This window comes from Melospiza melodia, chromosome 1, assembly GCF_035770615.1.
Source record: "Melospiza melodia melodia isolate bMelMel2 chromosome 1, bMelMel2.pri, whole genome shotgun sequence".
Lineage (NCBI taxonomy): Eukaryota > Metazoa > Chordata > Aves > Passeriformes > Passerellidae > Melospiza > Melospiza melodia.
In genome coordinates this window covers 20457231-20470002 of record NC_086194.1, presented here as the reverse complement: position 1 = coordinate 20470002, position 12772 = coordinate 20457231, and the positions used below count along the sequence as shown (strand labels likewise).

Sequence of the window (12772 nt, the reverse complement as noted above, 5' to 3'; positions counted from 1 at the left end):
ATATAGTAATGTCAAAATTAAATCACAAAAAAGTAAGTGATTTAAATATTCTGAAATGTTAGTGGTTTAATATGCTGTCTGTGAAAAATTACTATGGAAAATCTGTAAATGGAATTTAAAATCCCCATTCTTAAAAAATAAGTGGTTTTTTTTCCATACCTTTATCTTCCATATCTTAAATTAAAATTATATACTCAGAAAATGAAAATCAAGTGAGATAAATATTTAACATCTGTATTCTTCATCTTTACCACATCAGCTGCAGGCAAGCACAATCAAAGCAGTTCTGCAAAGTTATACAAAATGTAGATACACAGATGGAAAAAAAATATAGATGTAAATGAATCCATGACATAAATCTATGATTTGCAGACTTCCTTTACTTATCACACTGAAATTCTCTACTGGAAGCTTTATATATATATATATATAATGTCTAATGACTGTCTAATGCATTATTAATGCCTTCCCATTGTTCCAAACTGATGGAAAAACCATTTCCACAGACAAACCATCACAGAACTGAATACAAGCCTTTTCTCAAAGCATTCATACCATTACATGCTGTGCCTTCCCATTTATGCACAGGCACCTGTCAAAGTACTGCATAATGTAACTGCAAGACTTCTAAATAATCTGATATATTCTAATAACCCTATTTCAACAAAAATAATAAAGTCTTACAAAATTTTAGAGGAAATCTTACATGCTTTTCCCCTCTGCTCAAGAAGAGTAACCTGCATTTCTGTATTTCACCATGCACATAACATTTCAACATATGCAAAGCTGTAATCCTGTACTTACATTCTTATTTTATTACATTCTCCTCTCCTTTGTCTTTCTCTACATATTTTTTGTTTCTTCTGATTTTTGTTGCTTTCTCATTAGATAGTTTTGGATTTTGTGACATTCTACCATAGAATGACAAACTCAGAGTAGAAATTCAGCCTAAAATCATATCTCTATGCAGAATTGATAATTTTTACTGAGAAAAATCCTAATCAGATTAGAAATTTTTTAGTAAATTTTTGTAGAGTTGTGTGTTTCTTTGGCACACAGTCATAACCCCTGATTTTTATACATCTCAGTTTCATGAACCAAGCATATTCTTGCATAACTCTGCCTTGCATGTAAAAAATTCTATGATTAAAAATAATTCAATAACATTTTAAAAAGTGAAATTAGATATATTTCAACTATCATCTGTAGCAAAAAAGATTTTAAAGCTGATGGTAAATACTTGATAAAGATTGTCTGTTGCCCATCTCAGTAACTGATGTGTAGCAAATTACACTGCTAAGTAAAATGTCAAAATATCAATTGTTTGCTGCTGTAAATTATCTGTGCATTCTAATAGTTAAGTGAAGAGAGCTATCCAAATGAACAGAGGTCAGACTTTCTTCCTTAGAAAATGCCAAATTACTTCTCTTACCTGATCATGCATTAGTGCTGCAAGATGGGTTGTTTTTCCTCCAGGTGCAGCACACATATCCAAAATTTTCTCTCCTGGTTGAGGGTTTAAAATATGGCTCACAACCACAGAAGGTAAATTCTATAATAAAAACAAATATGGGAGAATTCAAATTTTATACCCTGCATCAACTCCTTTATTAAGGAATGGCAAATGCATTTAAAAACATAATTCATGCAGCAGGGAAGACACCTATGGTATTGCTCTCAGTTCTTTGACAGAAAATGAACTGTTTGTATTATATATAACGGACAGTTTACGTAAGAAGTCTCCAGTGGCTCATTTTTTATTTAAAGCTATGTCTCGGTATCTGGCTGAAGTTTAAGAGCTCATGACTGAGGAGACTACAGTGCTAAAAGTCCAGCTAAAATAAGCTGACACTGGCACAGAGCAGAGCAGCTCTGTTTATTACAAATACTTTATATTAACTTGTTTACTGGAATATTTAGTATATTAACATAGTGGTGCAGGTAAAGAACAGTCAGATCAAAACACAGAAGTCTAAGCTTGCTGAATTGAAGTAGCAAGAAGCTGAACTGTGCTATTAACTGTACAGATGCACTGAAGAGAAATAATGTGCAATGACTGTGCACAATACTGCACCTTAGACAATATGGAAATACTTTCTTCTGAGTTCAAACAAAGGTATAAAAACCTTTTAAAGTTGTCTTTAGTACTTAAATAACAGCTTCAAATCAACCTAATATTTGGAGATTTTCCTGATTATCTACAGATTTATGTACCTTGAAAGGGGCTCATATTGCAGGGTTCATAGGCAGATTCCAAAACCTAATAGCTCTATGCAGAGTATCTGTGCAAGAGGAATTTCTAGTTTTAAAGTGACTATCTCTTATGTTGCTTTGAAATCCCTTATCATAGCTCAGACACAGTATGATTAAGCCACCTACATGTAGATACTGACTTCATTTTAAATGCTTTGTGTTCCTCAAATCCAAAGACTGAATTAGGTGCTACAATGAACAAGGAATGTAGGAACTATGAATGTGTGCTAAAAGAATATTCATTATTCTGTAAATAGTACAGACTTTTGATTTTGGAACAAACATACCTGTAAAAACAAATGACTAGGGAGCACATTGTCAAATGAAGGACTAAGGTAGACTGGCTCTATCATTCTTATGCCCAGCCCCCTGAAAAACATGAAAAAATTTCAAATACTCAGTTTTATACATTTTAGGAGTGGTCAATTAAAATCATCATGCTTACAAATAGCAACTTGAGACAACAATCTTACAAGAATGAAAGAACAACCAAGAAAGATACTTCTAGAAAAATCCTCTAGAATGACATCATCAAAGTTGACTTAATCATGGCAAAAAATGCATTACATGATAAATTTGAACTATCTGTAAAATTGCATAAAGGAAATTTCTGGTTCTGTACACAGGATAAACCAAGATGTAATCCAAGCCTTGATACTGTAAAGAAATGCATAAAACCAGACCTAAATACCTTAACTTCAATCCATAACTGCTTTTGCCTAGCCATGTGTATGCACTAGGGCACTGGCATGTGATTTCCTAGTTAGATTTTTCTCCATTTCCTAAATTCCTGAGATTTCAGTCAAATTACTAAGAAATCCTATATGAAAAGCCTTGCAGGAGCATTGATTTGCCTGCGAAGCTATGGTTTGAAATTAGAAGTCACCTAGAAGTTTTAAATATGGAGGAAATTCTGATGCAGATATAATTGTTAAGCCAATGTACCAGGAAATGGATAACAATAAAGAGAAAACCATGAAAAAGCAACACTGAGTCTACAAACAAAAGATTACTAAGGAGACAGAGTATTATTTTGCCTATGTCCAATGAGAAGGAAGGATATGAGAAAGGAAACTTGCAGACACCAGATTTAGTGTTACATACTGCTGTTCCACGTCACCAACTCAACAGCTACATCCTACCACTACTTTTTCTATATTTAAGCTTTTATAAATCAGAAATTCTTTGGCAAGGTCCTTTTTTGTCACTAGAACTTTTGTAGTCTGTTCTCAGGAAGTAAAGTCATTGTCATTAATTGACATCCATAGTCTTTTACATTACTTTTTTATATGTGTTTTAGGTGACATGAGAGGAACAAACCATATGCTTCATCAAGAAAATAGAAGAACAAGTAATCTTGAAATAGGTAACTACTTTGGCAAATGTTAGTAATTTTTTTTGACCTTATGTTCTGTTCTTTGTCCCACCAAAAAAAAAAAAGCCCCTACAGATATTTTTAAAAGATGGAGAAATTGACAAGGCTTCACTTCTGTTCCATCTAAAGAAGGAAGTAGTACTACACAATTCACCCAAATGCAATTTTGCCAGAGTGGGAACATTTGTCAGTTCTGTTTGATATTATTGAACTGAATAAACATAAATTATTAAAAGACCCTCACTTATTTCCTCCTACCTTGCAAGTAAATTGGTATCTGAATCCCACTATGAAACTCACAGCTTCTCAAAAAATATTGGAAATTCCAACATGCAAAGCCATTTTGTGACTTCACATAGGGTACAAAACAATTAAAAGTGTTTTCCCATTTTCTTTCTTCCCATTTTCATTCTCATATGTAGATTGCAATTACTATGGACTTACTTCAGTTGGCCATTTGAACTGAAGATTTCACTGCGGCTGAGTTCTGAAATTCCATTTCCAAGGAAAACTTTAACTCCATCGAATTCTTTGGCTCCTCTTTTGCATTTCCCTTCAATATCTGAATACACTGAAACCAGATCTCCAGCTTTCACAACTGCACAAAGAAAAATAGAAAGCTTGAAATCATTAAGACATTTAACAAAACAGTAGTGACCAAGTAACTTAGGATTTTCAGCAGACTATTTACTTCAACTCTTCTCTCATACCAAACTTCACACTTTTTAAATGTAATAAAATGTAATAATGAAAGATCAACTGATATAAAGCCTTAAAGTTTTACACAGAGAATGACAGCTACCAAAAGACTGGAGGTACTGAGAGACACCAAGCTGCAAGTCAGGCACTGTGTCTTGTTTTCTAAGAGGCTGCACAAACCTCACTTTATTTCATCAAGGCAAGGTCACCCATAAGTTTTAAGCACACCTTTCGGATCCAGTCCTCCATGTTTGCTCCAAGCACAGCAGTACATGAAACAACACTGCTCACCCTTACTGAACAAAGGCAGGAGTACTAAATTTATCTAATGACCTCTCAATAGCCACCTAGAACATAGCTATAACTGCTTTTTCTCTAACTACTTATTGCTTTGACACAAGTGATTATCTATTCTTGTTCTGGTCTGGCTCTCTTCCCTTTAAGGGAACTGCTGTTCTCAATAATCCTCTTGGAGAGTTTTGTATCTCCAATTAAAACCCACCAGATCAGTAAAGTATGTAAATAAACACTAAACTCTAGAAGTGTTATCCTACAGACTTAAAAAACTTTCTGAGTTAGAAAAGAAAAAATAGAAAAGGGATGGTTTAGGTGACTTTACATAATAGTGAACAAGTGCTATGTGTTGACTGGCTGAAAAATATGCTTAAAAATAAAGGCCCCTTTATTATTATTACTAGCAATAAAAAATTTCCAAGACTGCACTTCTGAGGTGACTGGCAGGCTGGAGGAACAAGAAGATATAACAAGACTAATGGAAGTTCAGCTTCCCAAGAATTCTTGGAATTGTACTAGAGAATCCTTTTTCCCATTTTCAGGTGGCCTTCTGATTATGCCCAAATGCCCTGATATTCTTAAATTGTAGCATTTGTTGAGTAGCCATTGAAAATACATTTTTTACACTACTTATTTTTACACAATGTGACACAAAACATTATGTGATTGCTCAGTATTAGTGTCTGCTTAAACTTCACTGAACAAAAACCTGCAGCAATTTAACTCTTTCATCAAGCATATCTGTCAATGTTTTCTGCAGTATTCAAACATAAATTATTTTATTTCACTCTCTGCTGTCATCCTTTCAAAATACACTAGTCCTGCATAGGGTTCTCAAGTTTTCTGTAGATTACAGCAGCATTCCATAAACATAAAGGTTAGAGTGTGATTAGTTAAATAAAGCTCAAAGCCCCCTGATCATTAGTTTACCCTCATTTGGATTGCAAGTTCAGTGATTAAATATGTGTTCTTGCTGAACTATTTTTTTCCCTAGTTAGACCATCTGTGCTTAATACAGTTTTATTATATTTGGCATCAAGTGGGTAGTGTGCCCTTTTATTTTATTTTCTTATCTGCAATTCCCCTGAAGTGTTCCATAAGTTTTATAGTATCTTTATTTTCTTTGAATTGATGTTACATGCATAATTACATGTGGCAATTATGATAAATCACTAGCTGACTCAAAGAAGGATTTGAATATTCATGGGCTTGTGCAAATAAGCAGTTCCAACAACTGCTATGCCAATATACTTATTTCATTATCAAGCCCTAGACTGAAAAACATTCCTGTTCAGTGAATTGGACTTCAGCACATGCCTAAAACTTCTTGAAGGATTTTTCCTGAAAGGAAATGAAGTGACTTGATAAATGTTTTTCTGACTCATTTTGTTTAATAATAAGCATCAAGATGATCACTAGATCTCATCACAATAGACTAATAAGATGAATCATCCAAAATTATACTGGTTTTACATAAAGTTAATTTGACATTTAAAGAACAAAAATAGGTTGCTGAACAAAAAGCATGCATATGTAGATCTTTTTTATCCTGTCTCACAGGCATTGATGCATAATTTCCATTTCTTAAGAATCTGACATAAAAACTGACATAAATTTCTTCTCATCAATGAAAAAAAAGATTTTTACTACATCACTCTTATGTAAACAAATGAATTGCCAATGGATTAGAATAAAGAAAATCTGGGGGTTTTTGATTTTGTAACTTAAAATCTAACAGAACCATGAAGGTAAGTGGCTTTATGACTGAGTGAAAAAATAAAAAATCTGTATCTATTAAATAATCAAGATACACCTAGTCACCATCCAGATGTGGTATCCCATTTTTTTTAAGCAGCCAGCTTTTCTACGTTTATTCAACTTAACATGCATATTAAAGGCTACAGTACTCAGTAGTAAAAAAAAGTCTTGAAAAAACAGGTTTTACTTGGAAAATTCTCTTTAAAAATATTTTGAAATGAAAAACCAGAAATTGAAATCCTTGAGAATTAATACTTCAGCCACAAATTATATGGAAAAAGGAATTTAAAACAGGCGAGGCTAGTGAGAAATAATTACATATAACTTAAGTAAAATGAAAAATAGTGAAAATATTTTTTAAAAAAAGCCAGAAAAACTTTAAGAAGTCTCATTACAATAAACCACAACTGTAAGATTAATTTCAGCTGAGAACAGAAAACAATTTTGTGTCACTGTTTATTTATCTATTATTCAAGGGTGACACTTTTTCTGCCATCTTTACAACTTAGATGGGTGTACTTTGAGAACTCTTACATCTTGAGGTGGATACAATTCCAGGGACATAAACGTGTGCTCCTCGGAGTACTGCATATCCACACTGGGCTCCAACTATCACTTCACATGGATGTTTTTTTAAATCTCGCCTAGAAATACAAAATGCAGTTGAATAAAAAAGAAAAGTATACTGAAAAAAAATCCAAATAATCCTCAAGTAAACTCTAGTTCACAAATATGGATTTTGTCAGATATAATAGAGAAAAAGTTGTTAACTATCATGTATCACATTTAGAAATTTAAACAATTACATTTAATTAAAATATTTTTACTGTATTACAGTAAAATATTTATTTTACTTTTAGAGAAATCAAAGGAAAGAGTCAAGAAGAAAACCAATCCTCAAAATAATGCAGATTCTGGCACCTTCTGCCACTATTACGAACCTGACACAGGAATACAAGTAAATTATACTGGGATTGAGAAACAGCTCTCTATCCCTTCCTATGTCAGATGATTGCAAAGTGACTTTGTATTTAACAACTGCTGAGTAACTCTTGATTCCACTTGATTTCTTCCAGTGGAAGAAAACCCTGCCTGTACTTAGCCATAGTTCTACATTCCACTGCAAATTTTGGCTCTTCCATCTGCTACCTACCAGGCTTTTGGGAGGAAGCATACATGTCACTAAAACATTAGTCTTATAAATAAGGAGAGAGCTCTGTGTTTTCTTTCATTTTTTAAGAGTAAAACTCTGGCCTGGTTAGTGTATGGACTGTCCAACAGGTCATAGTAAAACAGAAGTTGTGCCTTAGTTATAGTGAGTTAGTTATAACAACTGTTTAACAAGAAATCTGTAAGAAAATTGTGTTACACAACATTTTAAGGCTAAAAACTGAAAATTACAAACCTGGGTCCAATGACAGGAATTAATAAAATGTCCTGAAGTTTTGGGTGCTCAAGAACTGGAACACATAGTCCTTTAAATTGCTGTTTCATTAAAAAAAATCATTAGTAAGCACTAGTAATAAACTTAATATTTAAGTACTTAAATAAACTGAATACCATTTTTCCATTCATCATTTCTAGGTGCAGAGCACAAAACACAAAAGTAGTGAAAACTGTTAAAAGCAGGTGGGAAATAGTGTGCAAGGGGACATTATGTATTAAAAGTACTGGTGCAAAAGACTAAACATTCCACAAATTCAGAAATAACAAGACCACAAAGAGATTGACTGAGAACTGACTTCAGGGAGTGGGAGAGTGTTCTGACACTCGTAACTTTATCACTGGTCTTTGCTTTCTTCTGAGTTGTTGTCAGAACACAGAAGACACAGTGACACCACCTTAGAAGCTTGGGTGTATTCTGTGTTAACCATTAGCTGTTATTAGTTATAAGCCACTGTATAACTCTATTCATGTATTGCTTGTCTTACTTAATAGGCCAGCCTGGAAATAATTTTCATTTTCCTTGCCAGTCCAAGTTTGGGCACTGACAGCCGAGTTACATATTTAGCTGAAAAGAAAATGCCATTTTATAGAGGTTCCAGGATTTAAACAGAATTATGTCTTCTCATCTGAGCCTTCTAGAATATAACCTTAAAGCGTGTAAAACCAAAAATCAGTTTGCATGTAATAAATATTTTCTCTTAAAAAAGGAAACAATCCATGATCATACCTCTGTTCAAAAGTGTCATGTGGTTTCCTTTTCTACCATGTAATCACACTTTAAAATACAAGAAGTTTGTGAAAAGCTGGTCTTAAGTCAGTTTTCAGCAAAGCCTTTTACCTTGAAACAAAATATAACCCTGCACTATCCATTTCCAGACTTCTACAATCAAACTAAAATTAGCAAAACTCATTACCATCCCAGCCAGCAGAACACTGTCAACTGCCTCTGCATCACAGAAATGTCTTGGCTCCTGTCATGCAAAAGCTCCCTGTACTCCCACTAGCATTAATAATTTACTTAAAGAACCAGATCTTTTTAGAGAGAGTGACGATCTAGGACACAATTTCAAAATAATACATTTCTTAAATATAATGGTTTACATATTATCAGATAAATAAATGTTTAATTAAGATAAGTAAAAATAAAAAAATTATATAATGATTAAAAATAGGTTTTAAAAAAGAAAACACGGTGGCTGGAGAGCATCACCATGGCTCCAGTTTCCAAAACAAACCAATTTTTTCACTTTCCTAAACAGTTTCTGCAATCATATCTAGATATACAGGCGTTCTCCTTTAGTCTTAAACAGAAGTGTTCTAAGCATGCTGAAGACAGCACTCTGAGCTTCCCTTTTTATCTGTCATCTTCTCTTACAGATTTCTGACACCTTTACATTATATACCACAGCAGTACCTCAATCCTATCAAGGGTTTGGATCTGCCACACAAAAAAGAGTTGGAAGTCTTTTCCCTCTGTTATTGCCTTTCTTGGAGGGATGAGATGAGGGACACTGGTACACAATAAATTTTCATTTAATGTTTAATGCTGGCAGGAAATGAGTGTGATCGCATAATGTTAATACCACTGGGTGCACTGAGGTAAGGTATAGCTCCCAGTAATGAAAAGGTCTCACGTTCAGATGAAAGATGAAAGACCCTGCTATTCTGCTGTAACAAAGACATTGCACAAACCTTCTGGATCTCTTCAAACAGCAATTTTTTCACATGTTTCACTGAGGCCAAGTGGGTATTTACTCTTACAGTTGTAAAAGCTGGTGGATGAGATAGATGACTTAAGAGAGATTGGTATTTTTTCTCTGCCTCCTGTGTACCTAAAGCAGTGAGAAGCTGAAAGTGAAAGAAGAGATTTTATATTAAGAGATTCACACAGACACCTCTTGCTCAACACAAAGGAACCCCACTGAATAAACATTCCATGGAAATTGAGGAATATGGTTGTGTGGTGTGCCATAGTGACAAATCTCTATATCTGGGAGCCCAATTCCACTGGAAGCCTCATAAAGTTCCTGAAAAATATTTATTGGAAAAACAGCTGTATCAGCAAAATTACAGTTTGCAGTAAGTATCAAAGCAACTGCTAGAGAGCTCTGCTATTGTACATAGACCAGCCTAAGGAAATGGAAAACTAAATTCAAATCTATGTATCAGTAACGTTCATATTGATAAACATGTACATTAAAAAGCAATTTTTTCATCCTTGGCATTAGGAATTAATAAGATTGTCTGTAGTATTCTACACTGGGGTAAGGGAATATTTCTTGTCAATATCATGTGGCCAATATGTGCTTGATTATCTACGATCCACTCTTCAGTGGGATCCAAAACTGAATTCTCTGATTTATACTCAATTTAATTTAAATATTTGTATGCTACTTTGAGCCAATAAGCATAAACATTAATTTTTTATTTTAAGTATAGAAATATTTTATATAAAAACCACTGTGTTTAATGTGAAGACAATATTTTATTGTAAGGTATTGAAGTTACACAAAAATTTATTATTTTTTGGTGGTTAGGGGTAACTATGTCACTTACCTCATTATTTCTGAACACTTTGGTGAGATACTCTTCAACTTCATACTGGAAAACGATTTTAGGGAAAAAGGACATCTTCCTTTAGTTTTTAAAAATCTGCTGGCAAGAAACTGAAAAAAGCAAAGCATTTTCTTTGTGATTCTTACATTCTGTAAGTTTATAAATTTAGCAAAAGATGTAGCCACAAACTAAGGTGTTGGTTCTGATTCTTCCTATTTTAATAATGCAATTTTATTGCACTCAAATTTCCAAATATTGGTCAGGATAGGACTCTAACATTACTCTCAATTACAAAAATTCTACTATCCTGAAAATAAATCTTCAGGCTATCTGGTGAAAAAAATACATCAATACAAGGTATAGGAAATTTCAAGATATAGCTTTAATTCCTCTTAAAAAGCCCAGTTATAAAGTCTTATTGTAGCTCAGTCCTGACAGAGATTTTATTTTACTCTTTATCATTTTTCTCTGTAGGTAATAAAATACAGTTATCTTCCCAAATGGTATCTGCTCACCCCTCAAAAATTATGAAAAATTATATACACTTGAGTCTGAAATGAGACTACCTAAAAATTTAGATTTCCTTACAACAACTTAAACGGAAGGAGAGAACATCACTCTAGGTTTATTCCATTCATAATAAGGAATTTTGACTACTGAAATACATTTTCATTGTACTAAATATACTTAGAGAAGAGAGATCAGAATGTTTGGTATTAATTTTATTTAAATAAGAGATTAGTTGTCATTTTTATCATACAAAACCCCTCAAGAATATTTTTTAATATTTCTGATTCAATTCAAATCTTAATGCTAAAAGAATGTGACCTTATGTAGACTTACTTTTGAGATCAGACAAAGGCAAAGTTTCATGGGTAGGAATTTCAAAGCCTTATTCGGCAACATTAGCAGCTATTGGAAGAAAGAAACTGTAATTGAATTAACTTCTTTTTACAGTCCAACAAAATGCCAAGAATTTTCCCTGCTATTGCCACGAAAACTAATAGGGGTGCAACAGTACTACAACCTAGCAGTTGATACAATTGAAATCACCAAAGCTCAGATTTATGTTTCAGAAAATGTGACATATCATGTGCCTAATGTAGAATGCCTACATTACACAACCTCTCCCCAAAAAAACTGAAAAAAACCCCACCAAATTAACAAAAAACCCCAAACAAACTGACCACAAAAAGATCCCCATACAGCCCACATTTGGAAATGTTTTTCTTCAGAAGCATAATAAACCAGCCCTTTAAAAAATTCCATTCCAAATCTCATAAAGAATTGGAATCCTGAAAATAATTAAGCAGACATGTAGAAATGTGGTGTTTATAAGCGCTAATATTTACATTACAAAGGCACTCTTGCAGGCCGGGGAACATGGCAGAGAAGGGACAGGAGATGCTTTTCAGTCCAGATCCAGCAGGGAGCCAGGCTGCTGAGGGAGACTGCCTAGTGCCCCTCAAGTACCAGAGTCAGACTACGAACGTTCAGCGGGAGGCAGGCTCGTAGTACCTGAGGTTTTTTTCTCCAGACCTGCTGTGCCGTACACTTTGTCCCAGAAAAGGTACACGACGGGCTTTCGAGGACAAAACTTTTACTTGTTTTTTCACAATTTTTATCTGCCTCCGTGGGGAACTGCAGCGGGGAACGCGATGCCGGACCAGGGCTTTGATCTAGCTATGCACATGAACGCTACCAGCAGTCACACGCAGCAGTAACAGAGATGCTGAGCACGATTTTCAAACCTCCCTGTCCACGCTTTCCCACACGAGGAAAACGAAAGTGCAGTCATTGTGGAGCGGAATGTGGGGCTCTCTCCTTTATTCCCTCGCCCACCCGCTACTGAAAACATGAGGGAGCGGGGAGGAGCGGGACGCGCAGCCCATCGCAGCCCCTCAGGCCCTGCGCCTCAGCCGAGGTACCGGGCAGGCGGCCGCACCCCGGCGGGACGCGCCACCGCCTCCGCCTCCGCCGCCTCGGCCCCGCCGGACCCCGAGGCACACACAGGCCAGGGCTGGACTCGAGCCGCAACGGGAAGGGCAGAACACGGAGGTGCCGGGCCGGACCGCAGAGCGCTCAGCCCGCCCGCAGCGGCGCGCAGCCCCAGACCCACCGCCCCACACACACACCCACCGCCTGACACACACACCTACAGCCCCACACACACACCTACAGCCCCACACACACACACCCGCCGCCTGACACACACACCTACAGCCCCACACACACACCTACAGCCCCACACACACACACCCGCCGCCTGACACACACACCTACCGCCCGGGCCGCCGGGCCCGCCTCCTCCGGGTGCAGCAGGAAGTGCCGCCGCAGTGTCACCATGGGAGCAGGGCACGCCGCGGCAGCCCCTAAGCTCCCACCCCACCA

General features: G+C 35.8%; 1 protein-coding gene across 7 annotated transcripts in view; it reads right to left on the bottom strand.

The window, feature by feature from the left end:
- Window positions 1-12772, bottom strand: part of NSUN6 (NOP2/Sun RNA methyltransferase 6) — a 21722-nt gene extending 8950 nt beyond the window's left edge. The window contains exons 1-9 of one of the 7 annotated variants that reach the window (XM_063150336.1): window positions 12665-12772; window positions 11225-11293; window positions 10382-10491; window positions 9518-9673; window positions 7785-7864; window positions 6914-7023; window positions 4073-4226; window positions 2541-2622; window positions 1433-1552 (exon numbers count right to left, since the gene is read on the bottom strand). In XM_063150336.1, coding sequence (XP_063006406.1) covers window positions 1433-1552; window positions 2541-2622; window positions 4073-4226; window positions 6914-7023; window positions 7785-7864; window positions 9518-9673; window positions 10382-10456 — 777 coding nt within the window. In that variant the 5' untranslated portion in view covers window positions 10457-10491; window positions 11225-11293; window positions 12665-12772. Of the gene's footprint in view, window positions 1-1432; window positions 1553-2540; window positions 2623-4072; window positions 4227-6913; window positions 7024-7784; window positions 7865-9517; window positions 9674-10381; window positions 10492-11224; window positions 11311-11733; window positions 12339-12660 lie in introns of those variants that run through there. The other 6 variants (XM_063150344.1, XM_063150355.1, XM_063150323.1 and 3 more) reach the window with 6 other exon arrangements.